General features: G+C 60.4%; 3 protein-coding genes across 6 annotated transcripts; 1 reads left to right on the top strand and 2 right to left on the bottom strand.

Annotated features, from left to right (window-relative positions):
* Window positions 1–39: 39 nt before the first annotated feature.
* Window positions 40–6,500, bottom strand: TBC1D10C (TBC1 domain family member 10C). 3 transcript variants are annotated; one of them, XM_045486054.1, is made up of 10 exons: window positions 6,041–6,500; window positions 5,587–5,765; window positions 4,734–4,833; window positions 4,427–4,534; window positions 4,232–4,338; window positions 3,917–4,031; window positions 3,231–3,296; window positions 2,911–3,100; window positions 1,025–1,179; window positions 40–723 (listed from the first exon to the last, which is right to left on the bottom strand). In XM_045486054.1, the coding sequence occupies exons 2-10, from the start codon at window positions 5,736–5,738 to the stop codon at window positions 376–378; spliced, it is 1,341 nt and encodes a 446-aa protein (XP_045342010.1). In that variant the 5' UTR covers window positions 5,739–5,765; window positions 6,041–6,500; the 3' UTR covers window positions 40–375. The 3 variants fall into 3 exon arrangements, with proteins under 3 accessions (XP_045342010.1, XP_045342011.1, XP_045342009.1); XM_045486055.1 differs by having other exon boundaries at window positions 6,059–6,500; XM_045486053.1 differs by lacking the exon at window positions 6,041–6,500 and adding an exon at window positions 5,901–5,917.
* A 587-nt stretch (window positions 6,501–7,087) lies between these two features.
* Window positions 7,088–10,358, top strand: PPP1CA (protein phosphatase 1 catalytic subunit alpha). Its single transcript, XM_045486059.1, has 7 exons — window positions 7,088–7,239; window positions 7,781–7,912; window positions 8,065–8,295; window positions 8,882–8,986; window positions 9,383–9,606; window positions 9,690–9,824; window positions 9,899–10,358. The coding sequence occupies exons 1-7, from the start codon at window positions 7,185–7,187 to the stop codon at window positions 10,007–10,009; spliced, it is 993 nt and encodes a 330-aa protein (XP_045342015.1). The 5' UTR covers window positions 7,088–7,184; the 3' UTR covers window positions 10,010–10,358.
* A 518-nt stretch (window positions 10,359–10,876) lies between these two features.
* Window positions 10,877–16,044, bottom strand: RAD9A (RAD9 checkpoint clamp component A). Of its 2 annotated transcripts, none has more exons than XM_045486058.1 (11): window positions 15,843–16,044; window positions 15,686–15,756; window positions 15,150–15,278; window positions 14,608–14,722; window positions 14,428–14,527; window positions 12,725–12,834; window positions 12,498–12,607; window positions 12,354–12,418; window positions 12,140–12,262; window positions 11,171–11,375; window positions 10,877–11,085 (listed from the first exon to the last, which is right to left on the bottom strand). In XM_045486058.1, exons 1-11 carry the CDS (start codon window positions 15,874–15,876, stop codon window positions 10,990–10,992), a joined length of 1,158 nt encoding a protein of 385 aa, XP_045342014.1. In that variant the 5' UTR covers window positions 15,877–16,044; the 3' UTR covers window positions 10,877–10,989. The 2 variants fall into 2 exon arrangements, with proteins under 2 accessions (XP_045342014.1, XP_045342013.1); XM_045486057.1 differs by having other exon boundaries at window positions 12,140–12,280; window positions 15,843–16,043.
* Between the last annotated feature and the right edge of the window lie 10,028 nt (window positions 16,045–26,072).

The following is a 26,072-nucleotide window of genomic DNA, read 5'->3' as shown; positions in this document are numbered from 1 at the left end:
CTCCAATTGGGGGTGGAGAGCACTCAGTCCAACTCCAGCCAGGTTTCTGCCCAGACTTTATTCTAGGCCTCCCCAGGAGCCCCGCGGGGGCCCCTCGCCCAGCCAGCTGCCCTTAACCCCACAGTCCTTCAGCTTCCATTCTTGCAAGGGCCCAGCACCGGGACAGCTCCGCGGGAGAATGGCAGGTCTGGGCCCCTGAAACCACACCGTGAGTGACCTTCCTTCACCCTCGTGTCCAACACGGTCTGCGGGAAGGGAGCTGATTTGCCAAATCCCGGCGGTAAAGCGCGGTGCCCATCTGTGGGGCAGGCATCAGGCAACCGGGCACTTGGGGTTAGGGTACGCCGAGTCCACGGTCCCTCAGAAGTGAGACCTTCAGAATCGGGTATCCAGGAAGGAGGTGGAGCTTCGATGAGACCTGGAGGGGCCCTCAACAGGAGGGCCCCGGGACCGAGTCAGGAGCCCGTGGAAAGTCTTGCCTCGGGTCTGGGGCTTGCGCCGTGGTGGCCTGGGCTCCTCCGGGGGCTGAACCACTATTCGGGGCACCTCGGGTCTGGCGCCTCCCCGCGCTCCTGCCAGCTGCTGGGCCTCGAAGATGGCCTGGGCCCCAGGCAGGCGGGCCTGCGGCCTTGGGGGTGGCCCGGACGTTGACTGAGGCAGCTGGGCCAGCTGGGCCCTGATCTCCCGCTGAAGGTCACGCTCAGACAGGGCCACGCTGTGCACCTGTGAGGGGCGGTTGGCGCTGAGTGTGCCCGGACTGGGGGAGGGCAGGAAACCGTCAGGTCCCCACAGGGCGGGCAGGACCCAGCCCCCGGAAGCGGCTGAGGGCTGAGGGACTGACAGCCAGACTCGCTGAGGGAACCATAGAAAGCCGCTTGAAGCCTGGGGTTTTCACATTCTCTGCTGCTCAGAGGACAGGAACTGAGCTCCGGGGTCTCACTCTGACTTCCTGCCGTGAGACTCAGTTTCCCCAGTTGGGCAGCAGGAGCTGGGCCATTGTGGAAGGCAGGCAGGGGGCACCCACCTGAGACATGAAGACCTCCTCCTGCAGCTGGGTGGGGGGGATGGCTCGTAGGGCACCGAGCGTCTCCAGGAGGCCCGGGCAGGCCAGGCGCTGTTCTGTGGTGCCCAACGCCAGGCGCACCAGCGTCAGCCCCACACGGAACAGCACCTTCACACCTGCAGGCCAGGGGCTCACTCAATGCAGGGCCAGCCCTGCCCCTCCTCAGTCCTGCACCTGAACCTGCTCTTGGCCACACTCCTTCCACCCTCCTGCAGCTCTGCGGCCTTGACTCAGACCAGGAGCAACGAACGACGGTGGGGCTGCAACTGGGGGCACTGATGAGTAAGTCTCTGCAGCCGCAGACGCGTCGGAGCCGGGGGCTGCCCCCGCTTCACCCAAGCCTGTTCTCTGGGCCTCAGCAACTCGTCCTTACGAGGAAGGGCCAAGTGGGTGCCAGTTAAGACCCGTGACCTTCTTGCTCTGGAGAGATTCCAGCCAGAGCTCTTCACCCCTGAGCCAAGAGCACAGTACACACGGGCACACGCACACGCCTGCACGCTCTCGGGCACACTCCGGTGTGACCTCGGGCTGTTCCCGGGGCCTCAGAATCCCTTCCGGGCAGCCTCGGGGACCAATGAGGCCCGGTGACCGCTCTGACTCATAAGGAGATGAGAGCCACCAGTCACGTCACCATCACGATGAAAGGAGCCCCTCCCAGTGCCCGTCCTGTCCTCAGTGGAGAGGCCGGAAGAGGGCTCAGCCAACTGATCCAGCCCTGCCCTGCCGGGCCCCGGAGGTCCGAGGCTGGAGAGGCGGTGATGCGTACATGACAACTTGAACACCTGCGGCCAGAACTCCAAGGGGGCCTGGAGCCGATGGGGCACACAGCAGGTGCTCAATAAATGTACCGGCTGACATCTACCAGCTTTGAGTTGCGACTGCCAGACAACCCGCACAGAACAGGACGCAGGTGGGTTGCCCACGGGGGTCCCGAGGCAGAGCCCCCACGTCCGGCTCAGCTGGGCCCCGACTCCACTCACTCTCGGCCCGACCTCTCTGGCTTCATCTTTCTCCACGCCCGTGCCCGCCAAGTCATCTGTAGCCGCGACCCTGTGGACAGTGTCTCTCCTGGCCTCGCGGCCTCCACACGGGCCCTGCCAGTTTATGCCTCCCCCCATGCAGAGGCCAAAAGCATCTTGAAAACAGCACTCTCCTCCCACTGCGCCCCTAACGCTCTGTCACATCCCTTGTTTTATTTTCTTCGTGGCACTTAGGACAATCTATAAATACCCGCTCTCTTTTTTTTTTTAAGCTCTATGCTCACCGTGGGGCTTGAACTCACGTCCCCAAGATCAAAAGTCGCATGCTCTACGAGGAGCCAGCCAGGCACCTCTATAAATATCTTGTTATATGGTTACTGCTGTCTCCCCCCCCCCCCCCCCCCCCAGAATGTAGGTGTCCTTCATGCTGGTGATCCCAATGTCTACAGCAGTGCCTGGCACCCAGTGCCTGTGGGCTCCGGGGATGAGCGCTGTTACGCTCCTACTGGCCGCGTCCCTGCCGCTGGCCGTGCCTACTGAGCCCAGTCCCTGAACAGCTCCACTGCTGCGATCGATCTCCCCACCTCTGCCCCCAGCCCGCCTCCAGGCAGAGCCTGCCCTCCCTAAGGGGGGGTCTCACCACAGGCGCAAAGCTGGGGATGACACTGGTGATGTGCAGGCAGGGGCTGCGCTGTTCCCCCAGCGCCAACCCGACGCCATCACCCTGAACACACTCTGGCACCCCCACCCAGGCCGGGATTGGCAGCGGCAGGTGGGGCCAGGCACGGCTGGTGCTGGTGCGCTCGTCCCCGTGCGCACCCCGGGCTCCCGGCCCTGGCCACGCCCCGCCTCCAGCGGCCTACTCACCCTCGCTGAGGAAGGCATCCCAGACGCGCAGCACCGTGGGGAAGGGCAGGGAGCGGGCGAAGAGGCACAGGAACCACTCGGGCAGGTACAGCAGAGGCCCGACGCCCACCTGCTGCAGGTGCTTGTGCACGCGCGGGAGCAGCCGCCGGAGCAGGGCCGCGAACACTTCAGCGTCCAGCTGCACAGCCTCCTGCAGCCACGTCCGTCCGTCCGTCAGCACGACTCCCCAATCCCGGGCTGCCCCTCTCAGTCCCTAGGCCCCTGCCTGCCTGCCTGCCCGGCCCCTCCCCTGTGCCCTCCGACCCCCTCCAGCCTCTCACCATGTGGGGCCCGTAGTAGCCAGGGAGGTAGACCTCACAAATCTGCACCAGGCACCAGAAGGCCTCCTGCGGGAGGGGCACAGGCCGTGAATGCCCACACCGAGGGGACCACAGAGGGAAGCACAGGGCAGGGGAAAAGGGCGCGGGGGAGGGCCTGGGCATCATCTGGGGGTGGCTCTGGAGCCTGGAGCCGAAACGCAGCCTAAACTCAGGCTCTGACCGAAAGACTCCTCGCTGCCCAGGTAGAGGCCGATGATGGGTCTAGGAAGGTGGAAGTCGCGGGGCTCACGGTATTGATTTTCAGAGTCACAGAGTTGGGGCTCACTGGTCAAGGGTTGGGAGGGTCCCAGAGTTCAAGTCCTGGGTTCTTGGGGGGTCATAAGGGTCAGAAGTCATGGTCACGGGGCTCAAAATCAGGAGTTGTGAAGTCAAGGTGATGACATCCAGGTTCTCAGATCGCCGGGACAGGGGTCAGGGACCAAGCGTCCCAGGTTTCTGGACTCAAGATCGTTGGCCTTGAAGGTCACGGAGGTTGGTGGTCATGAGGCCCCAGGTCACTAGGACAGGATCTGGGAGTCAAGGATCCCAGGTCCCTGAGTCCAGAGTTCCTGGGGTTGGGGGTCACGGATCACTGGGGTTGGGGTATCGGGGTCTCGAATCCCTGATGTAGGGTCTAGGGCACTCACCTCTGGGGGCAGGTGCATGAGCAGCACAGCAGCCACAGGGCCCTGGGCCTGACAGTAGCCCTGTTCGGGCCGATGCAGCGTGTAGGCCTTGAGTACCTGCAGGAGCCCCTGCTGCCTGTACCAGAAGACCCCGTTAGGGGTCAGTCCTCCAGGCAGCCCTTCCCCACCCACTGGCGGCCCCTTCCCAGGCCTCAGCCCCCCTGGGCCTCACTGGGTCCCCCGAGATGGAAGGACATAAAGCTGAGGTGGGGGCCAGGGCCGAAGCGCCCTGGGGATCGTGGGGCCGGAGGTCTCTGGGGGTCCCTGGCCTCCTACCCATGACCCTGAGGTGACACAAACATCTCGTGCAGAGGGAACTGGCGATGCAGGTCCCTGCTGATGGTCTCCATCCAATGTGGGTCTCCAGGGGCCTTGGCCAGTTCCTGTGGGTGGACAGGAAGGTGGGGGTGAGGGCTCGGAGTGGCGAGGGGCTCTGAGGGGGGCAGGCAGGACCCCTGCCAACTCTATTACCTTATAGGTGTCGGGGCTGTTCTTTTGACACACGTGGGCCCCGCACAACAGAGGCCAGCACCGGGCCCGCAGAGCCGAGGGGATGCCTTTCCGGCACTGAATCTTTACCTGTGGGTGAGGCCAAGGAGTCCCGTTAGAACAGCGAGGCCAGCCTCTCCTGCTTCTGTTGGCAGGTCCCAAGCCCCAGCCTGTCGTGGGGCAAGGGTCACTTCGGGCGGTAGGGGAAAAAGGCGGGAGGTCCCGGGATCCCGGAGGGGTAAATTTTGCCAGGGCACGGGCAGAGGCAATGGGACCATCGTCCCCTCACCTTCTTGTATCGCCGAGACATGGTTTTCTCCCAGTGTGAGGTCATCTCTACCCACTTCATCTCTCGCTGGCGGATCAGGTCTGCAGGAGGGTGACCGGGCCTGAGGGCACATGACACAGGTGTCGAGGTGTGGGCCAGCTGTTACCTAGAGCCCACATCTGCCACCCTTCATGCTACCCAGGTAAACTCAGCTCCTGGCCCTGGAGATCTCTGGGGAGCCCTGGGGCGGAGGGGGGGGAGGTGACCTGTCACCCAGGAGTTGCCAATCGTTGTCATGGGGACAGGAAAGGATGTGGCTCTGATGTGGGCAGAAGCAGGAGAGGCTGAAGGGGGTGTGTAAGTGTGTGCTGGGGGAGGGGCTGGTTGGCCGTCCCCCAGGGTAGGAACACAGACAACTCCTAAGAGAAGCTAAGTGGACAGAGCCCCGGACTAGAAGCCAGGAGTCCTGAGTTTGAATGTAGTTCTATTTGGTCTCCGGCGTGACCTCGGGCAAGTTCCTATCTGCACTTGTTTTCCTGTCTGTGTATTGGGAAAGGGAGAGGGTGAGGGAAGAGGTGTGGGTTCTTTGGTTAGGTTCTGGGATTATTGGGGCAGAGATTAAAAGGGGAAGGATGTTTGGCCTTAAGGATAGGTGCAAAGCATTGGAGGTTCAGGGTAAAAGAGACAGATCAGAGACACTCTTGTCTCAGCCCTGCTGGCTTTAGGATTCTACCTGGAGTGTGAGAAGGGGTGACACTGGCTGAGTCCCCAGACCCTCCAGGACCCTCGCGGTTGAGCCTCACTCTAAAATTCATCCCTCAGCCCCCATCCTCAGCCCCAGCACCCCGCTGCCCCCCATCTCTCCCCGACTTACCCTGGCTCTGCTGAGCTGCCCCCAATGAAGCCATAGCGGTCAGCCTGGCGATACGGGCCGGGCCCACTCAGCTCAGAGTCAGATCCCAAAGAGCTGGAGTCATCCTGTAGCTCTGAAGTTTGCACCAGGTCCTCCCCTAGGGCCTGGGCCATGGTGCCCCAGACCCCTGCTACAACAGGCTGCAAGATGTGGGGAGAGCCAGGGTGAGAGGCAACTCCCGATCAGCCTGGGGCCTGGGCTCCCATCTAGCCGGTCCCCAGCCCGAGGACCTGACTGTGTGAGGTTCAGAGGGAAGAGGCTTCGGGGTATCTCACCAAGCTCCTTCTGTCCCCACTTTTATTGGGGGAGGGGAGGGTGGGCCCTGAAGTGGCAGAAAAGCCAGACCTCTGCATAGAGGCCCAGCCCCAGGCCCAGCCCCTGCCCCTGCCCCCCCCCCCCCCCAGGCCCAGCTTACCTCCCTGCTGCACCTCACCTCCTCCTCTCACTTCCTCCTCAGTAGCAGACAGCAACCCGCTGGGGAGCCCCTCCCACACTACCCTCCCGAGTGTGTGGGGGGGGTCACCCCTTCCTCCCCGAGGCTCTTCCGGTCTGCCCCAGTGCTGTGGGCTCCTCCCACCCTTCCCGTGGGCTCTCCGTGGGCCGCCGTGGGCTGGGGGGCGGCAGGCTTACGTTTCCGCCATGGGTGTGACGGGTCAGGGCCCAGCAGAGGTACAGAGGCCAGGCCACCTCCAGTTTTGAGGTTACCGGCACGTAAAGCAGTTCAGGATTCCAGTGAGAACTATAGTTTATTATAGTTTTGCTCTTTAGAAAGTAATGCTTTGGACACGCACATCATACAGCGTTATTATGCACTCAAGAAGCAATGACGGAACTTATAAAAAAAATATTAACTTAGCGCGCACCACAGTGTGGACCATAAAAAAAATATTAACTTAGCGCGCACCACAGTGTGGACCAAAACGCGGTGGGTGTCTGAGTCTGGCCATACTGCCTGGGGGCCACAAAGACTCAGGAGGTAAAGGTCCTCCATGAATGTGAAGCTGGGGTTTTGGCCCAGCCCCTTGCTATCTCTGAGCCTCAGTTTCTTTTTCTGCACCTTGAGGACTTAATCCGTAGTGTATGGGGAGACAGTTATTAACGTACTCACACCACACTCCCGCCCAGGGTGGGTGGGAAAGACTGGTCAGCCTTTGATAGAGAAAAACAACTTCCACGGTATTTCCGGTCCCATACCCTCGGAACTGGACTCGGTCATTCGTCAGGGGAGGGACCAGACTCGACCCCGCCCCACCAAGCCCCACCCCACTGGCCGGGCTCCGTCCTGATCACACACCCAAACTCAGCGCAAGCCCCGCCCCGCCCCGCCCCGTCACCTATGCCCCGCCTCCGGACCGCCGCGGCCGCTGCTCCCGGCGTCCGGCGGGGGCGCTAGAGCGCGGGGGCAGCGCGCGCGGGGCGGGGCGGCAGGCCGAGGAGGCGGGGCGGCAGGCCGGGGCGGGCTGGGGCGGGCGGAAGGAGCGCCAGGCCGGAAGGAGGCAGCGGGAGGGCGGGCGGCAGGAGTGGGCCCGGAGCTGCTGGGCCGGAGCGGCGGCGCCGCCATGTCCGACAGCGAGAAGCTCAACCTGGACTCTATCATCGGGCGCCTGCTGGAAGGTTGGCCGGGGTAGGGGAAATCGGCGCCCGCCGCGCCCGGGCCCCCTGCCTGGCCCGGAAGTGGTGCGCGGGCGGGCCTGCCCCTCCCAGGGCCAGCTTAGACTGGGCGGGGACGGGCCGCGAGGTCCCGCCGCTGCGGCTGCCCCCCCAGTCGCAGCGCGCCTAGGGGGGCTCCAGGGACCCCCTGGCTCGAGGGGACAGCCCCCTCTCCTGGGCCCGGGGCGCACGGGTCGACCTGCGCTCTCGGGGCGAGGGAGAAACCTAAGAAACCTAGCTCCACCCCTCCCAGGGGTCCTGCGCCGTAGGGTGGGGTGCTGGATGGCAGGCCCCTGGGCACAGCAGACCCCCCCCTCCTGGAGGGGTCCCGACCTGGGAGGCCCGAGGCGGAGGTCCTGGGAGGCTCAACAGCGACAGCTGCCCCTGGGGCAAGGAGGGGCCCAGAAGGCCCATGAGCCCCCAGATGTGCCCATAGGGCCACTTGCGTCGTCCACCTTCCTCCTGCCTGAGGGACCAGAGTCTTGATGCCCCATTCCGTCCCCAGTGCAGGGCTCGCGGCCTGGAAAGAATGTACAGCTAACAGAAAACGAGATCCGTGGTCTGTGCCTCAAATCACGGGAGATTTTCCTGAGCCAGCCCATTCTTCTGGAGCTGGAGGCACCCCTCAAGATCTGCGGTGAGCCCCCTGCCCAGGCCCCTTTTGCTTTCTGAAAGTGGAATCTTCCTCCCCTCCAAGTCCTTGGATTGCTCCTCCCTGGAGCCCAGACTTGGTCCTGGGTTCAAGTGTAACCCCTGCAACTAGCGCTGAACAGGTTCTCTGGGTCACAGGGGACATCCATGGCCAGTACTACGACCTTTTGCGGCTCTTTGAGTACGGCGGCTTCCCTCCAGAGAGCAACTACCTCTTCCTGGGGGACTACGTGGACCGGGGCAAGCAGTCTTTGGAGACCATCTGCCTGCTGCTGGCCTATAAGATCAAGTACCCAGAGAACTTCTTCCTGCTCCGTGGGAACCACGAGTGTGCCAGCATCAACCGCATCTATGGCTTCTACGATGAGTGTGAGTAGGCAGAGTATCTGGGGTTGCCCAAGTCCGTGAGGGACTCCGCTACTCAGTGGGACCCTCACATTGGCCTGGCAGTAGAGGTATTAGTGTCTGACAGGTACCTGCAGAGTATGAGCTCTATGAAGGGTGCACGTCGGTTCATGGCTCTCCACCCTGCCCTCCTGGCACGGGGCCTGGCACTCAGGAGGGGTCTGGTGAATGGCTGTTGACTGAGGACCATATATATTCTAATGTGGGGCCCTGCCTGATGACACTCCCCTCCAGTACATCCATTAAGCACTTGGGATGCCTATTTGGACTGGGTTCTGTCTACCAGAAGCTGAGATAAACCAGACCTAGTCTTGGCCTGGCCCTGCTCACCGGGTGGGGGTGGGTTGTTCCATATTGGAACTCAGGTTCCTGTGGACTCCGCTGCTTTAGAATTCTTCCAGGACGGCTGGTAGGCAGTGGAGTCGGGGAAGGGGGGCAGGGAAGGGGGCTTCTCTTGCCTTCCATTCTTCCCCCGGCTGTGTCTGAGCGGCCCACAAAGTGTGCCGGGCGGGGGGCAGCTGGGCCTCACAAGGCATCTCCCTCCTGGCAGGCAAGAGGCGCTACAACATTAAACTGTGGAAAACCTTCACCGACTGCTTCAACTGCCTGCCCATTGCTGCCATTGTGGACGAGAAAATCTTCTGCTGCCACGGAGGTGAGGGTGGCTCTGAGGCACGTGTGGAAGGAATGTCTGGGAAGGAAGAGCCCCAGGACACATCCCAGGGGTCTTGGTTTGCATGTCACATCTTCCAGAAAGCCCCACCCCCCACCCCCCGCCCCGGTGTTAGGTCGCACTCACCCCCATTTTGGCCTTGGCATCGTGAATATACTTTGTCTCCTTTGTTCGGAGAGCTCTTTGGTCCTTGAGGGCAGGAACCTGAAGAGGCAGAAGGCGATGACTTCTGCCTGCCTGGCCTCCTGGGACTCTGGGAGAGAGCCAGGTGGTGGTGGGTGAGGGGAGACTGACCGGCAAAGGCTTTCTGGAGCAGGAGGGCTTCGAGGCTGGTTTGAGAAAAGTGACCTGTGTCCCCCTTCCCCCCACGCGCCCCAGGCCTGTCCCCAGACCTGCAGTCCATGGAGCAGATTCGGCGTATCATGCGGCCAACAGACGTGCCTGACCAGGGCTTGCTGTGTGACCTGCTGTGGTCTGACCCTGACAAGGACGTGCAGGGCTGGGGCGAGAATGACCGTGGTGTCTCCTTTACCTTCGGGGCTGAGGTAGTGGCCAAGTTCCTACACAAACACGACTTGGACCTCATCTGCCGGGCACACCAGGTGGGCTGGCCGCCCTGGGCTGGGGGGGAGCCGGGGCCTGGTAGCTAGCACCTACTGAGCTAACTGCCCCCATCCTCCTCCAGGTGGTGGAAGACGGCTATGAGTTCTTTGCCAAGCGGCAGCTGGTGACACTCTTCTCAGCTCCCAACTACTGTGGCGAGTTTGACAATGCAGGCGCCATGATGAGTGTGGATGAGACGCTCATGTGCTCCTTCCAGGTGGGGATGGGGAAGGAAGGGGCCCGTGACCCCTCGGCTTAGCCCGTGAGCCTGACCAGCTTTGTCTCTTTTAGATCCTCAAGCCCGCTGACAAGAACAAGGGGAAATACGGGCAGTTCAGCGGCCTGAACCCTGGAGGCCGGCCCATCACCCCACCCCGCAACTCCGCCAAAGCCAAGAAATAGCCTCCACGTGCCCGCACTCTGCCCCAGATGGTGGATTGTACAGAAATTATGCGGCCGTTGGGGGGTTCGTGCTGGCTCCCCCCAGGCCCACCTGTCACGGGGAGCACGGAGCCTTGGTATATTTTTCTTTTTCTTTTTTTTTTAATGAATCGATAGCAGCGTCCAGTCCCCCAGGGCTCCTTCCGCCTGCACTGGCGGTGGTGACAAGCAGGACCCTGGGGCTGAGGCTGCAGCTCAGGGCAAAGCAGGGCCAGATGTGGGTTTCCAGCCTCGCTTGGCCTCAGGGCCAGCAGACAGATCCTGGGGCGACCCATCTGGTCTCTTGAATAAAGGTCAAAGCTGGATTCTCGCCACGGCCTCTGTCTCCCTTGTCCCAAATACTGAGCCTGGCAGCCCTTCTGCCCAGAGCCGCTTGGGAGGACAGGCTTGCTGGGCATGGGGCGCCAGCCAAGGCAACCCCAGCCACAGGCTCGGGTCCACAGGGGCTTAGAATTCCAAACCAGGGCCAGACAGCATAGAGAAAGCAAGAAAAATAGTCTGCCGGCTAAAGGGATCCCAGGGGCGTGCCCAGGGTTTAAGGAAGGGACACGTCATGATTGGCAAAGCCGGGAGAGCAGCAGGGGCCAAGAGCCCCTTTGTGACTTTTGTCTTAAGGAAGGCAGGTGTCCACCCTGGCTACGTAGTTAGGAGTCTGGCCTGAAGGCCTACGGGGAGGAACAGGTGAGGGACCTCCCATCAGGTGGCAGCTCAGTGCCAAGCCTGGGAACAGACGTGATTGGTTGGGAGTTGGTGAGGGAAGACAGGACCCAGGCTAGTCACAGACAGCTGGGAGGGGTCTGAGGTGGGGACAAGACCAACCAGCTCCACTCCAGCACAGCCTGCCTTTACCACCCACCAGGGCAGAGATCAGCCCTCTGGGGGAAGGGGGAGGCCGTGGCTTCGTCTAGTCCAGGGCCTCTGGACATGGGCTTGTTCTCGGTTCAGCCTTCACCCTCACTATCTTCAGCCAGCACAGGGCTGGGGCCGGGAGGGGAGTGTGCAGGGGCGAGGACGGAGCCAAAGAACAGCGAGCGGAACTGGAAGGGAGCAGAGGAAGCGGGGTGAGTTCTGGAGGCTGCTCCCTCCTTGCCTCCCACCCCTGCCTCCATCTCCAGCCCCTACCTTCTTGGGGGGGGGAGTCCCAGGCTCTATACTGGGCTCAGTGTCGTTGTCCTCTGAGTAGGGGCCAGGGCTAGAAGGGGGCTGGTGGCCAGGTGAAAAGGACACAGAGGGTACTGCCCGGGAGCCCTCGATGTCTGCAGTAGTTTCCATGGCGATCATGTAAGAGTCAATGTCGTCATTGGCAAAGTCATCCAGGTGGGGTGTGCTGTAGACAGGAACACGGTGTCAGGAACAGGGACAAAAGAGGGTACAGAGGCAGGGCCCCTCCTTAGAGGACTCAGAGGGGGCTGTAAAAGCCTTGTGACCAGTGATGATCCCTTGGCTTCACTCCTTTCTCGTTTAGTTGGAGGGAAAAAGACGTAGTGGTAAGTGGAGGCTTCCTGCAGGGAGTGGACCTGGAATCCATTTGATCAGAGTTCAGATCAGGGCCTGAGGGAGGCATCCTGGGAGCGAGTTTAGCTCAGTTTGGGTAGGGGAGCATCAAATCCTCTGAGCTAGACCACCTGGGGCCAAAGCCTCCACCTTCCCGGGAGACAGAGCTGGAGAGCACTGGGGCCCAGGGACGTGCTGGGCGGGGGGCCAGACTAAACTTCCTCTGTTTCAGCTACACTGGGCCCATCCTCCCCATCCCACCTGCCCTTCCAGCCACCTGCTTTCCCCAGCCCCAGGCAGCTCCCTGCCTCCCAGCAGCCTGTTCCCTCCCTGGCCTGGGAAGAGGCTCAGAGGGGAGGACTCAGCCAGAGAAGGAAGCCAGCCCGACCTTGGGGATACTTCCCTGGGTGGGAGGGATCTCTGAGCACAGCTGATCAGGAAGGCTGAGCCTGCGGGGCTGGAAGGGGCCGTGAGTACTGTAGGGGCTGGGGCCTGACAGGAAGTGTGTGTGCTGGGGGTAGCACACGGGCGGCAGGCTCAGGCCAGGGTACAGAGATGGCAGAGGGGAGGCGTGGGCAGGCGGGTGGGCATCCTCACCTGTGAGCCTGGAGCGGAGGCGCCAGCCTGTGTAGCTCTGGGGAGCGCAGGTCCGACTCGGACATTGTGGCCAGGACGAAGTGTCCGTCCAGCAGGGAGTCCTTGATGGCAAAGATGGCTGGCCTAGGCAGATGACAGGTCCTGGGCCAGGTCAGGGCTTTTCAGCTCCCGGCAGCCCAGAGTCTCCCCTCCCACACCTGAGGCTGGGAATTACCTGCCCGGCACATCGAAGTGAATGCTAAGAGACAAGTTTGCGGACTCTGCGAAAGTCAGGAGTCCCTGGGAGTGGAGAGGCAGAGCAGTGAGCCTGGGCGGGGCCGGGAGGGCAGGGTGGGGAGCGTGTTGGGGGGAAACTCACCCGGAATTCCTTGAGGCAGAAAGTGATGGCCACCCCTTCCTGGGCCTGCAGCTGCTGGAAGTCCTCCTCCCCGATGCTCATCTCCGTCACCATGGCTTTGACAGTCCTGTCTGGAGGCAGGAGCAGGAGGAACCCAGGCCTCTGGGCCCTGTCCCCTCTTACCCCAGCTGCCCCCCCCCCCCCCCCCCCCGCCCTGAGTCATCCCAGGCCACATCTGGCTCCCTCACCTGCCTCCTCCTCCTGGTAGCTGCGCAGGATGACCCTGCGGCCAGAGCCGATGCCCAGCGTCACTTCTGCCAATGTGGGGGGGAAGGGCTGAACAGCCTCCCCCAGGACCCTGTGAGGAGGGCACAGCATCACACCAAGGCTTAGCCCTGCCCAGGGCCTTCGCTCTCGGTGAGCTGAGGCAGAGCTGCGGCGCGGGTTATTAGCGCACGGACACCTACCATGTGCCAGGCCTAGCACGCCCTGGGAGGGAGGACAGGGTGAGGAGGACCTGGTTCCTACCTCATCCAAAGCTCTCGGGCTGTTGGAGAAAAGTCCGCCGCAAGGGATGGGGCAGACCAGAGCAGAATCCAGAGGAGGTAACAGGAAGGATGGGCTGTTGCATGGGCCGAACCAGGCAGGCAGTACCTGCCCACCGAGGGGTGGGAAACCACAGCGGTGCCATCTATAAACTCGGCCTTCAGAAAAAGGCCTTAAATCTTCATCTTTTTAGAATACACGTTAACAAGTATTCACGTACGAGACAACGTCTGGAATTGGCCTCAAGACAACTGAGACAGGAGTGGGCATCTGCTTCTACATATATTTGAAATTGTCCATGAAAAAAGGAAAAACAATTGCTCATTAGAAGAAAAAAATAGCACCCAAATCCAGACTAGAGGTGATACCCTTCCCTCTTCCTTTACCCAAAGGAGTCCTGAGCGCACTATCCCAACAGAACTCAGAAAAATAGACTGTAGGGACTCAGAGGGAACTTCAGATACCACACCTTATGGCTACCAAAATGAACATGACCTTGGGCTACTCAAATACAAGCAGCATCCAGCAGAGGGTGGGGCAGAGGGTGGGAGGGGAGCTACCCCTCTCCACACTAGTGTTCTCCACTGAAGCCCCCATCTGCCAGGTCCTGCACTGCCCCTGGGTGTTCAGATTTTCCCAGAACAGAGCCCCACCCCCATGGCTGCTTATTCAGGCAGCCGTTCTGGACCATGACCTCCCGGTCCAGCCTCCTTCCTTGGGCTGCGGACTCCTCAAATCTACAGTCCAGGCAGATAGGAAAAGACGCTGCTCTCGAAAGAACACAGTCCCAGAAGGATGACCCCACCAGAGAAGGGTTTTGAGCTCCTGAGCCACAAAGCTTAAAGATGGACGTTCAAGGCTGTTCAGGCCAGAGAGAGGATTTACGTGCAAACCAAAGACATGCTTGGTTGGTTGCCTGCTTGCTTTTTTTCTTTCTTTCTTTTTAAATATTTTTTAAAGTTTATTTAGAGAGAGAGAGGGCAAGTGAGGGAGGGACAGAGAGAGAGGGAGAAAATCCCAAGCAGGTGCCACACCCAGCACAGAGCCCAACACGAGGCTTGATCCCATGACCCTGGGATTGTGACCTGAGCCAACATCAAGAGTCGGATACTCTGAGCCACCCAGGTGCTTCAAAGACCTGCCTTCTAAAAGAGGAGTCAGAATGGGTCTGAATGGCCAGAAAGCCAAGCTGAATCTTTGGGGTGGAGAACACAGGCTCCTGAAGATACTGAGGACCCTGGGGCACCGCCCTCCTCCATTCCAGCCTCTGCCTAAGAGCCAGACCAGACCCTGACAGCAAATGGAGAAGAGAAAATGAAGAAGGCATCTCCTTAAATTGACTCTTGAAGCTCCAAAGAAGCAAAAAAGACCCACGGCTCAGCTTGTAGCCAGCCGACAGACTCACCGTGCGGGGGCACGGAGCACATGGGAGCACAAGGCTGGGTCGAAGACGGCCTGCAGGGACTCGCATTCCTGGAAGGACAGGTTGTGAGTCTTCCTCACCCCTGGATGGGCAGACAGGGTCTCAGTGGGTCTTGCTAACCTCCGCCCCAGGGACCCCGTGGCCAGCCGGCTGCCCACTCACCGTATCTGCAGTGCAGCTGGACCACCAGGCGGCTGTTCCTGCCATTCAGCGAGATGCAGCATCTCTCCACAGTCTTCTCCACCATCGCCAGCGAGCGGAAGACGGCCAGGAACGACTGAGTGGGGCAAATCCATCGGCTCAGTGCTGTGCCTCCGCCGACCAGCTTCCACATCCCGTGGAGGACCTGGCCATCCCAGGCTCAGCACTGTCACAGCAGGAAAGGAGCTCCACAACGTGCAGAACGGTGACGCCTTTCTGGGCCTTTGTTCATGCTGTTACACCTGTGTGGGATGCCTTGAAAGACCTACTTACCTTTCAAGGACCAACTTGAATATCACCGCCCTCTCCAAACCCCGGCAGAATCAACCAGCCTCTCCGTATCTCCCGTTATGCTCTGTGGTCTTTACTGTGCCCCTCACTGCACTTGACACTGGCTTGCTCCCGCACTACCTCTCCCTCCCCAGTCAGTATCTACTGAATGTCCCAGAGCAGACACATTCCAGGGCGGCGGCACAGGGCCGCTGACGAGGGAAGGGCCTCACCTTCATCAAGATCTTACAGCGCAGGGCTTCCTGACCAGGGGTGGCGGCCTGGTACTGCTGGAAGAAGAGTGGGGCAAAGAGGAAGCAGGCATAGGCAGAGCGAGAGGAGTTCACCGTCCGGAGGGAGAGCTGGGCCAGGAAGAGCAGGGAAAGGGATGCGGTCAGGGGGCAGAGACGGCTCTGCCCTCTGGCTGGCTTTTGGCGCACACTTGCCCTACTGTCCTCCGCCGGCACCTGTGGAAATCCTCCCTCTCGGTCCCGTCAGCGGATGCCTTCTCCCCGAAGCCTTCCCTGAGTCCCTGGCGGCACTGCTCCCACAGCAAGGGGTCTACATACTCTGCCTTTTGCCCTAGTCACCCCCCACCCGCCACCGGGCACTTCAGGGACCAAGGAAGATGACAGGGCCCAAACTGACGCCACAACAACGGGGTGGGGGGAGGGGGGGAAACAAACTCAGCAGACAAATCTGCCCAAGGGCATCTGGCCTGATGGGAGGCGACACCGGCTCCCTGCTGTAATCCCACCCACCCCCTCACCCCGTCTTCCAGGGGCTCCAGGTAGAGCTCATCCCCGATACGGGACAGGGAATGGACGGCCTTGCCGAGCACTGCGGGGAGGAGAAAAGAAACGGGGGTTAGGCTGGCATCTCCCGCGGTTCCACGTGCCCCCGCCCACCGGTCGCCCCCAACTCACCCTTCACGTTGCCGCCCGTGACCAGACACTTCATGCTGCGCCCAGGACCGGGGCCGGGCCTGGCCCGCGACCGAGCTGAGACTGGCGGCCGGCCCGCAACGGATCCCTACCCAACCCCGGGGAGGCGGCTGGTCCCCGGGTCTCGCCCGCCGCCGCGGGGCCCCCGGGGGTTCCCTTCCCGCGCACCGCCCCCCGGAAGCCCCGCCCCGCATTCTCATTGGCCCACACACCGGCGCCTCCGTCACGTGAGAAAAACGCTCGCAGGCTCCGCCGTCACGTGACGGAGTCCTCGGTCGGGAGGCGGGCCGCGCGGGGACTGGAGCCGGGAGCGCCGGCCCCTGCGTTTTCGCGCCCCTGGGCAGCGGGCCGGCCGGCTAGGCTGGGCCTCGGCGGCTGCGCACCCGCGGCCGCCATGGAGCGAGCACCGGGCTCGGAGCCCTGAGATGTACGGGCTCGCCCGCCTGGCTCGCTTAGTACAGATCTTCCTGGGTGTCGTCTGGATACCGGGTCGAAGCTGGACCTTCCGCACGGACACAAGCCGCAACCACCAGTTCTAAAGAGACTAAATTTGCTTCAGGATCTCAGGGTGGGAGGTTGGGAGGTGGCTGTGCATTCTGGCTTGGAGGATCCGTCATTGATCTTGAAAAACAGATTATCGGGGCTGAAAGGGGTAGAAGGGTGTACCTAGCAGGGTCAAGCGGGAGTAAAAGGTCACTGGTGCGTGGGCTTTGCCCCTGGTCGGGGGGCGGGGGGAAATGCTCCGTGAGCCTAGCAGAGGGGTGGGGGCTGCCAAATGATGAGGGACACCAGTGGGGAGCGCTGGAAACATCTTCCGAGCGTAGAGCCACATTTGTGTGACCATTTTTTAAAAGACCCCCCCCCACAAAGGGGCGCTTGGGTGTCTCCGTCGGTTAAGCGTCTGACTTGATTTTGGCTAGGGTCATGATCTCACGGTTTGTGAGATTGAGCCTTTCCTCTGCCTCTGCGCTGACAGGGCGGAGCCTGCTTGAGATTCTCTTATCTCTCTCTCTCTCTCTCCCCCCCCCCCACCTTCTCTCTCTAAAAAAAAAAAAAAAAAAAAAAAAAAAAAAAAAAAAAAAAAATTAAAAAAAAGAAAAGACTCCCAAGAGCGTGCAGCCAGGGAAGTTTCCCCCCTTGCCCTGGGCCCCAGGTTGCAAGGCTGCACAGTGGAAGGAAAGTCTTGGAGGGACTTTCTGAGCTCTAGCCCGCACAGCACCAGGTTCCTAGTGCTCTGAAGGGACTTGGGCATCGCTGAGTTCCTTAGGGTCGGGGCTTGGCCTTGTCCCTCTGGTATTGTCTGCAGTGAAGAATCTATTTGTCTACCTGCCCCTTGCCCTCCAGCTCCTGGCCTGCAGTTCTGGATCCCCCTTTGTCTCTCCCTCTCCTGCCCTAGGTGCAGTTTCTCACCAGTCTTCCCTAGAGCACTGGCGGAGGTTGTTTTTTTTTTTAAGTTTATTTATTTATTTTGAGAGAGAGAGAGAGAGAGAGACAAGAGGAGGGGCAGAGTGAGAGAAGGAGAGGGAATCCCAAGCAGGCTCTGCTCTGTCAGCGCAGAGCCGCTTGTGAGGCTGGAGGTCAAGAAATGTGAGATCATGAGCTGAGCCTAGATCCAGTTGGATGCTTAACCGACTGAGCCACCCAGGCACCCGTGGGGGAGGTTAGTCTTGCCTTCCAAGGGGATCAGGGCAAATGGCACCACCTTTACCCAGGCATTTAAGTCAGTACTCTGGGAGTCCTCCAGTCTCCATCATCCCACGTTACAGTCCTTCAGCAAGCCCTGACTGCTCCACCTTCCAAACAGGTGGCACCCACTTCCATGGCCATGGCCATCATCCTGGCTCCGGCCACCATTCTCTCTCACCTGGATGCCTGTGGGAATTCTCTGAGTGCTCCCCTGCCTCCAGCCTGTCTTCTCCAGTCTACCCTCCATACAGCACCAAAGTGACCTTCCTAAAATGTCCCCCTTCTCACATACTGGCTCCTGTTCCTGGGGCTCAGCTGTACTTGCTTGACCTTCGGCCTTCTCTGTGCCGCTCCCTCCCCCCCTTGAACTTGAAATAATGCAACATCATTTCATATACGTCTACTTAAGGTGCTGTGATGAGACTTCCAGCTTCTTCCCACAGTCCCATCCTTCCCTGGACAGTAGCTGCCCTTCCCCCCACCCCCACCCCCACATTCTGTCAAAAAATAAAACCCACAAAAGAACCTAGCATTAGCTATTCTCTTCCTTCCCTTTTCTCCTCTCTCCATATCCCTCACTCTCTTTTTACCCCAATGTAACTCAGCTTAGCCTTCACACACTCTCCGCCGTGGCCCCACACCTGTCGCCTGGGCAGCCCAACTGGGACAGGAGCAGATGTCAAAGCTCCTGGAAGGCGAGGAGGGGGCACAATAATCACACAGTTGTGCCTCTGCTTCGACACCTCTGACGCTGTAGGGCCCTGTGGCCTTGAGGTCTTTGGTGCAAGGCCTGGGGGAGGGAGAGAGAGACATAAATTCTCAGGATGTTTAATGAATCTTCAGACGTACACCCACACACATAAAGTCTTTAGGATTTTTTTTAAGTAATCTCTATGCCCAGCGTGGGGCTTGAACTCACTACCTCAAGATCAAGTGTTGCATGCTCTCCTGACTGAGCCAGTCAGGCACCCCTCTTTAGGATTCTTAATGAGTCTTTTCACTCACACACACACACACACACACACACACACCCTGCCAGAGGTCAGTTATCACCTGACCCTTCCGAAGGGCTCAGACCAGAAAGGAGCCTGGAGCTGGGAATCAGGGGTCCTGGGTCTCTAGTCTGTGCTTCACCACTGACTCGCTGGGTGACTTGAAGGCCCCTCTCTGTCTCTGCGGCCGTGTCTTCATCTGTATGACGTGGCTGGCGGTGTGAGATGCTCACTGAGGTTCCTTCCAACCTTGACGTGTTGTGATCCTGAAGGGGCCCTCGGCTTTTCTGGGCCCGTCATCTGGCCGCAGTTCCGGGAGGAGTTGTAATTGGCTGTCCTGCTCCCCCTAGGCTGCGGGACTGGAAGGATGTTCTCCTGTCTGAAACCAGGCAGCCTCTCTGGGCTTGCAGTTGGCATAAGCACCGATGCCTGTCAGGTCCGGATGGAGCAGGAGGCACTTTGGGGGGGGGGGGAGGGCCTTGCAACCGTGAGGCACACCGTGTGTTGGGAGGGGGATGGGAACCCAAAGGCAGTTTGGGGTCTGTGCCGGAAAAGACCCGGGACAGCCCCAGCCCTGCTCACAGATAGTCTCCAGCAAGTCAAGGCCTTTTTTTGGGCCTCGGCTTCCTCCCTGATAAAATGAGAGGGTTGCACGAGATGCTCTCTCAGGATCCTTTCAACCCCCAAATTCCTAATCTTCACCCCACAGGTACCAAAGTATGTAAGTATATAGGAATATGTGTGTGGTAAGGCAGATATGGATGCAGGAAGGTGGTTACTATTTCAAACGTTTAAAATAATTATCTGTTGGGACGTCTGAGTGGCTCAGTGGGTTAAGCGTCCAATTTCGGCTCAGGTCATAATCTCACGGTTCGTGGGTTCGAGCGCCGCGTCGGGCTCTGTGCTGACGGCTCGGAGCCTGGGGCCTGCTTCGGATTCTGTGTCTCCCTGTCTCTCTGTCCCTCCCCTGCTCGCACTTTGTCTCTCTCTCTCTCTCTCTCTCAAAAATAAACATTAAAAAAAATTTTCTTAATTATTATTTGTTGATGGGGTTCCTGTGTGGCTCAGTCAGTTGAGCTCCTGACTCTTGATTTTGGCTCAGGTCATGATCCCAGGGTCGTGAGACTGAGCCCTGAATTGGGCTCTGCGCTGAGTATGGAGCCTGCTTGGGATTCTCTCTCTCCCTCCCTCTCTCTCTGCCCCTGCCCCGTTCACACTCTCTCCCCAAATAAATAAACCGAAACAAACAAACAAAAGCATGTACTGAACGACAAGGGTATAGCATTCGGAGAGGTTGCAGGACAGGCTGTCTGTCGTGGGGGACTGATGGCATTCTAGGCCCTGGTCTGCCCAGATCTGGCTCCACTGCTCCCGGGCTGGACACGTCGCTTCTTTTCTCTGAGCCTCAGTTGTCTCACCTGGAAATCGGGGGGAAGGGGCAATACCAGTCCTTCCCTCAAAGGGCTGTGTGAGGGTTCACTCGGTCCGCGTCCGTGAAAGCTCTCGGTACACACCGTGGGCGTTGCCGCTGTTACTGTCGTGTCTCACCATCCCCGTCTCTGGAGTGTCCCCTCAACCTCTTGTAGGGTCAGGACCAGAAACAAAATAAACCAGCGTGGACGGAGCCCCGGTGAATCCCACTAGGAACCTGGGAGGAGAGCCCCCCACCCCCCGAGAAACAATACACAGAAAGGCCTGGAGGCCCGGGACTGGTCAGGGGGCTCTGGCGGAGGAGGCAGAGGTCAGCCCCGCAAAGAGGCGCGGTGCTGGGAGCCTGTGGCTGCCGCCACGGGGCCAGCACGAGGTGCTGGCTGTCCTCGCTCTGCCGGTCGCCCCGCACGCAGGCCAGAGACCCGGGCTCCTCAGGCTGCAGGCTAGAGGTGGAAGGCAGAGGGGATGGAAACTTTAAACCCACAGCAGGGATGCGGAGGGGAAGCTCCGGCTTGTTCACCAGAACCTGGCATGCTGGAGTTACAGGGCCCCCTCGGAGCGCGAGTGAGGTAAGTTTAGGACAAATCAAAGGCAGCGTGCTTCACCCAGCAGGGGAGGACCCCGATGGAACTCATTACTCCAAAATGTGGTCTCGGCTGGAAATATAAATAGCTGCACAAAAGGTTTAGATAAATCCATGGATGACAGTTCCATTCATGGGTTGGAAGGGGAAGGAGGCTGTTAGGGGCCTGCTGGCCTGCGGGGAAGGCATCGGGGAGGCCACCTGGCCTCCCTCAGACCACCCCTGGGGGCCCCTGTCGGAGACCGGCTTCTTCGGGCCGCAGAGACCCAGGAGGCGGCGGTGCTCCTGAGGGCGGCAGCCGGGCCTGAGTCCCCGGGCCCTCTTCGCCGCCTCTCCGTGCTCCCCATCCACTGCCTGGGGAGACCTGGACACCACCAGCTCTGTGCCAAGCGTCCTGGCCAGGCTGTCCCTTAAGGGACCAGTAGAGGGAGACAGACACCGCGTACAGCCCCGGCTTCCAGAACAGAGACCAGGCTGCTCTGCCCTGGGCGAGCGCCTGCGGGTGCCAGCTGGGTGCCCAACGCTGTGCTATGCACCCAGGGAGAAGGGGGCCGAGAAGCCGTCCTCCCTGGCCGAGATGGGGTCACCAGAGGGCAGGGGGAGCGCGGGGAGACTCCAGGCAACTGGGATCGGGCAGGGGGGAGGCCACTAATTAAGAGCAGGGCCCCGGCGACTCTGGAGCCATCTGGCCCTCCGTCCCAGCAGCCCCGGAGCCCCTGGTGGGCAGGGTGTGGGTCTCTCTATGTCCACGCTGTTCCTCGGGGCACATATGGGGGGTGCTTCCCGAATGTTTGTTGGGGGGCTGCGCCCCACCGGCCTGAGTGCCAGCTCCTCCCCAGCCCCAGGCACGGCTTCCCCTCTTTGCCACCCAGACCCTCCTCGGCCCCTTTCCAAGCCCTGCCTGCCCTCTCCTTCCTCTGCACCACAGCCCCTTGTGCGCCTTGAGTTCTCGAGCCCTCTGTCATTTCACGCATTTCGCAGCGGCTGGCGAGTGCTCAGGGTGCTCTGGTGGGAAGGACGGGACCTCTGAGAGGTGCCTGTGGGGGCCAGGGAGGGGTGAACTCCTCACAGACCCAACCACCACTCGAGTGTTGCAGACAGATGGCCTGGGAGCCCGGAAGGAGTTGCGCCCAGTACAGCCCGGACTCCTTGACTCCACTCAGCCCCCTGTGCCCTGAGTGTCCACCCTTCCCCCTCTGTCTCTCCCTCGATACACGCAGCCCCCCCGGGGTTGCAAAATCAAATGCTCCGAACTGGTCGTCGTGGGAGGAGGGTTGAACGACGGCCCAACTCTCCAGTCTCGTATCTGTGTCCTGTGGTCTACGCCCAGCGTCACATGGTCAGATCACGTTGGGGTTGTGGGGACAGGCTGCAGGAGGAAAGCAGGGTCTAAAGAACAGAAAAGGTGCAGACAGGTGGGCATGGGGACTGGAAAGGGGGAGGTGGCGTCATTAGCCGAGACAGGAGGATAGGGCACGATGGGGCAGATAACAATATGCAACGTTATCAAGTGCTGAGTGCCAGAGATTTGGCTTGTATTAGCTCAATTGTCCTTACTCCGAGGAAGGTACCATTATCATCATTCCTGTTCCGTGCAGGAGAAAAGTGAGGTGTAGAAGCGCCAAGTGACTTGCCCAAGGTCACACAGCTAGCGACGCCCTTACTCCTTGTCACTGTCCCAACAGTGCTGGGATGGTGGTCACTCGGGGTGGGACTCCAAGTCATCTCAGGGAGATGCTGTCTGTCCTCTGACCCCTGGGGCCCCTGAGGAACCCAGACAGTCTGGAGAAAGCCGGAGAAGTCTGAAGGAGGGAGGCCGGTAGGGAGGGAGGGGACAGAGCGGGAGGAGCCGGCAGTGACTCAGCAGGGCAGGATAAGGATCTTCCAGCCCAGGGAGAGGTAACCCCACTCCTCTGCCAGGGGAGACGGAGTCACGGAGCCCGAGGCATGGGTTGGCCAGGGCAATGGAACATCCTGGGAGGATGGCGGGGAAAGCTCCTGGCAGGCAAGGGAGGAGTTGAGCATCTGGGGCTACCCCTTTTGCCCCTGCCTTCCGGTACCCACTCATCACCCAGACATCCTTGCAGATGGGGAGACGAAGCCTAGGTCGGGCAGGGGAGAGGCAGGCAGCAGGGCCTGGTTCCCCTCAGCTTCACGGGGAAGCAGGGGGCAGGTGGGCGCGGTGTCCTCTGGGAGGCTGAGCCCGTCCAGGTGTGGGTGCAGGACGCAGGGCAGGGTAGGGCCGTGGCTGAGGTAGGAGGAGGTCCTCAGCACCCTGGGGTTTCCGCTGACATCACCGCCAGCTCAGGGTGAGGCAGGGCCCTCTGGGCTCGTGCCCACTGGAGGGAAAGGGAAAGTGCACAGCCCTGCTGGTGGCCCCCAGGCCTGCAGCCAGTGTCGCGTGCACGAGGTGACGGAGAGGAGGCCTCCCGTCAGGGATGCGGATCCCGGGGAGCCCCCGGCAGCCCAGGCAGAGCCTCTGAGCCTACCTGGCCCTCACTTTGCAGGCTGAGTAGCAGGGCCCTCGGAAGCCCAGGGAAGCCCTCTCCCTGGCTGTGGGTGGGTGGGGACCTAACACGCAGTTCGGTCCTCATTCCGTGATTCAAACCCACTCGCCTGCTCCTGGAATCTACAGTTCTAGCTGAGGGGACTGGAGCGCTTTTCAGGGGGCTGACTCTCGCCAGCCCAGGAGGGTCCAGGTCAGGTGCCTGCCCCCACGTGCCACACGGTCCATGCCAGCAGTGGGCAGAGAGCAGGAGGGCCCAGGTCCCCCGCTCCAGGCACAGGGAGATTCTCTTTCTGTCCAAAGGGACATCTTAGTGTCCCATAGTGGCAGGCTGGCCCCAGCTTAGATAACCTCATAGCCAGGGGGTGCTGGCTAGTCCTGGTGCCTCTGGAGCCCGCTCTCAGCACCCAGCCCCTTCCCCTCTCGGCGTGCCCCATGTTGGCATCTGAATGGTGTCATTCAAAGGGCAGACAGTGCTGGGTTCCAGTCCTGGTTCCGCCACTTGTGTGACCTGAGACAAGTGACTTCATCTTTCCAAGCCTCAGGGACCTCACATACAAAATGGGTAAATCACAGCTCCTGTTTTCTGGGGTTACAGTAAGGATCAAATGGTCTCGTCCACGAAAAACCTTAGCACAGGACCCAACACGTGGTGAGAGCTCAGTATGTTTAAACTATTGTCAGCAGTTAAGCCTTAGAGTCCTAAAAGGAGTAAAAGTGTCACCAAGAAATGCCAGGCATTGCAGCAGGCACTGGCAGGCCCCTGCCTCTCCTGCCGGCACACAGGTCAGCCTCCACCCTTCATCCCCATGGCCCCGTGGGGCTCCTGTGTACTCAGGACATGTTTGGTCAACACATGAATGAATTAGTGAGTGTCCTCACTTACCTCTGTGGGCTTCGCCAACACTCTCATTCCTGCCGACCCATCAGGAGGGGACTGGATCAGAGGCTTCCCTAGTTCGGAAATCCACGACATCCTTGGGGCCCAGGGCCCCTTCAGTGCCAATTTTCTGCAGCTGTGTGGGACATGGGATTTTGGGGCTGTCTGGAATGCCTTTCCTGGGGGTACCAGCTATGGGAGTAGGAAGGGAAGGTGAGAGGGAGAGGTCTAGCCTGTCCCTGAGCCCAAACTGACTCACCCCACTCCCTTGGAGGGCAACTGAAGCATCGCCTGGTGCCAGACCCGCCCCCCTCCCAGCCACATCCCTTGGGGTCTGGCCTGCCACTCCCTGTGGATAAGGCCTGGAAGGCCAGAGAGGCAGCAAAGCAGTGTCCTCCTCATGAGCTCCCCGATCTCCCACCATCCTGTTGGGGAGGAGGGCACAAGGGGTCATACCCCATCCCACGAGAGGCGATGGCTTTTCCCAAGGCCATGCCGCTGGCCAGTTGGAAGCCCCTCGTCCTGACTCCCAGCTTGACTCTCCGCAGAACAGAACACGAGTCTCCTGTAACCTCTGCCCTGCCCTCACCAGCAATCCCAGAACAAGAATCCCAGTCTGAGAGCCACAGGGGAGTGGGAAGTTGACATCCCCAACTGGAAATCAGAGGGCAGCCCCCTGCGCCCCCACGCCACAGAAATCCTGGAGGGGGAGCTATCACACTCTGCCTCTCCTTTCTTCCTTCTCTCCCCCAATTCCCACAGCCCACCCTATTTGGGATTTGGCAGCAGAGAGGCAAGGTCTTTATTCCAGCCCCCACCCCAACCCACCTGGCAGCTCTGAGCCTCCTGCCTTTGCCCAGACATGGCAGAGGGGCACTGGCAGCTTGGAGATGTAGCTGATTTTCCCCTTGGCAGTGGGGAAGATGGGGGGGGGGGGCTTGGCCACCTCCTGGTTGAGGGGAGAGGGCAGGGATGCAAGTCTAGACAAGAGGCAGAGGGAGAAGGCGACTTCTCCAGCGTGCAGTGTCACCGTAACAAGCTGGGTGGGTGTGGGGGGTGGCTGTGTGTAAAGTCAGTTGTCCCTGCTCCCCCTTGGCCTGGGTCCCCATTTCAGGGCCACAGGCCCTCAGCTACTGCAAAGCAATGTTTTCTGGCCTCCCGAGGCGAGTATTTGCTGGCCGTGTGATGGGATGGGGGGGGGGTGCTCCCCTTCCACTGCAGTCTGTTCCTCTTCCTCCCTGGGCTCCTGCCTCCTCCCTCCTTCCTACTCCCACCCATTTACTTTTCTGCCCTTCCCTTCTCTCAGCCCCCCACCTCCCTCCTTCAGCTCCCCTCTCCCTCTTTTCCCTTTCTCTCCCGGCCCCCTCCTCCTCTCCCGAGTGGGGCTGCTTTCTCCCTGACTCAGCAAGGTGCTTTATAAGGTGCTGAGGGGGCTCAGCCAAATCCAAACCACATTGTCTGTGCAGACACTCTCCACAAGGAGCAGGCTACAAACGAGGGGAGGACGAATTGCACGCCCCACTTCCCCACCGTTCGTGGCTCCCTCCTTCTGAAAGGGAGGCTGCTTGAGGACCTCATGGCTGGCCTCAGTGCCAGTCACCCACTGGACATCTGCCTTCTTGACCTTGGCGTGGGCATCATCAAAAGATCTCAGGGCTCACCCGCCAAGAATGTCATTGAAACTGCAGAGTTCTGGCTGAGGTGGGGGGGAGGGTGGGGGGAAGAGGGAGGCCCTGAGCACTTTTCAGAAGGACACCCCCCCAAGACAGGTTTCCTTAAAGCTGCTACTGATGCCCCGGAAAGCCCCCTGCCCCCAACCCCCAGCCAGCTCCCCTTTCCCAGCTCTTTTTCTCCTTGTTTAGAAAGAAAAAAGAAAGAAAGGAGGAAAAAAAAAAAAAACAACAACCCAACAACAAAGTCTGTCCCACTCCAGTGAGGTAATTGAAAACAAACTTCTTCCCCACCCCCCCCCACCCCCCCACCTCAGTCCACACAGTGCCGAAAAGGGAAGAGCTGCCCTGGGAACCTAGCGCTGGTCCTGACCATGCCGCCTGCTCTGACCCGCAGGCTGGAGGGGCTGTGGCAGGGCTGGCGGGGCACCCTCCTTTCTTCAGGGACGCGGACACGGGGCAGG

Source organism: Leopardus geoffroyi, chromosome D1 (assembly GCF_018350155.1).
Source record: "Leopardus geoffroyi isolate Oge1 chromosome D1, O.geoffroyi_Oge1_pat1.0, whole genome shotgun sequence".
In the NCBI taxonomy this organism is placed as follows: Eukaryota; Metazoa; Chordata; class Mammalia; order Carnivora; family Felidae; genus Leopardus; species Leopardus geoffroyi.
Note: the sequence above shows the minus strand (reverse complement) of the source record. Positions and strands in the feature narration are given on the sequence as shown.

Bases quoted from the DNA above. Each gene is read 5' to 3' on its own strand.
- TBC1D10C (XM_045486054.1), bottom strand. From the start codon at position 5,738: ATGGCCCAGGCCCTAGGGGAGGACCTGGTGCAAACTTCAGAGCTACAG. The intron at 4,032-4,231 runs GTAGGAGGCCAG...CTTCTGGTACAG, and splicing joins GTGTCACCTCAGGGTCATGG to GCAGCAGGGGCTCCTGCAGG. The intron at 3,297-3,916 runs GTGAGTGCCCTA...CCCCTCCCGCAG, and splicing joins TCATGCACCTGCCCCCAGAG to GAGGCCTTCTGGTGCCTGGT.
- PPP1CA (XM_045486059.1), top strand. From the start codon at position 7,185: ATGTCCGACAGCGAGAAGCTCAACCTGGACTCTATCATCGGGCGCCTG. The intron at 7,913-8,064 runs GTGAGCCCCCTG...TCTGGGTCACAG, and splicing joins GGCACCCCTCAAGATCTGCG to GGGACATCCATGGCCAGTAC. The intron at 9,825-9,898 runs GTGGGGATGGGG...TGTCTCTTTTAG, and splicing joins CGCTCATGTGCTCCTTCCAG to ATCCTCAAGCCCGCTGACAA.
- RAD9A (XM_045486057.1), bottom strand. From the start codon at position 15,876: ATGAAGTGTCTGGTCACGGGCGGCAACGTGAAGG. The intron at 14,528-14,607 runs GTGAGTGGGCAG...CTGCCCATCCAG, and splicing joins CCAGCTGCACTGCAGATACG to GGGTGAGGAAGACTCACAAC. The intron at 11,086-11,170 runs GTAGGGGCTGGA...GCTCCCTTCCAG, and splicing joins GGACTCCCCCCCCCAAGAAG to TTCCGCTCGCTGTTCTTTGG.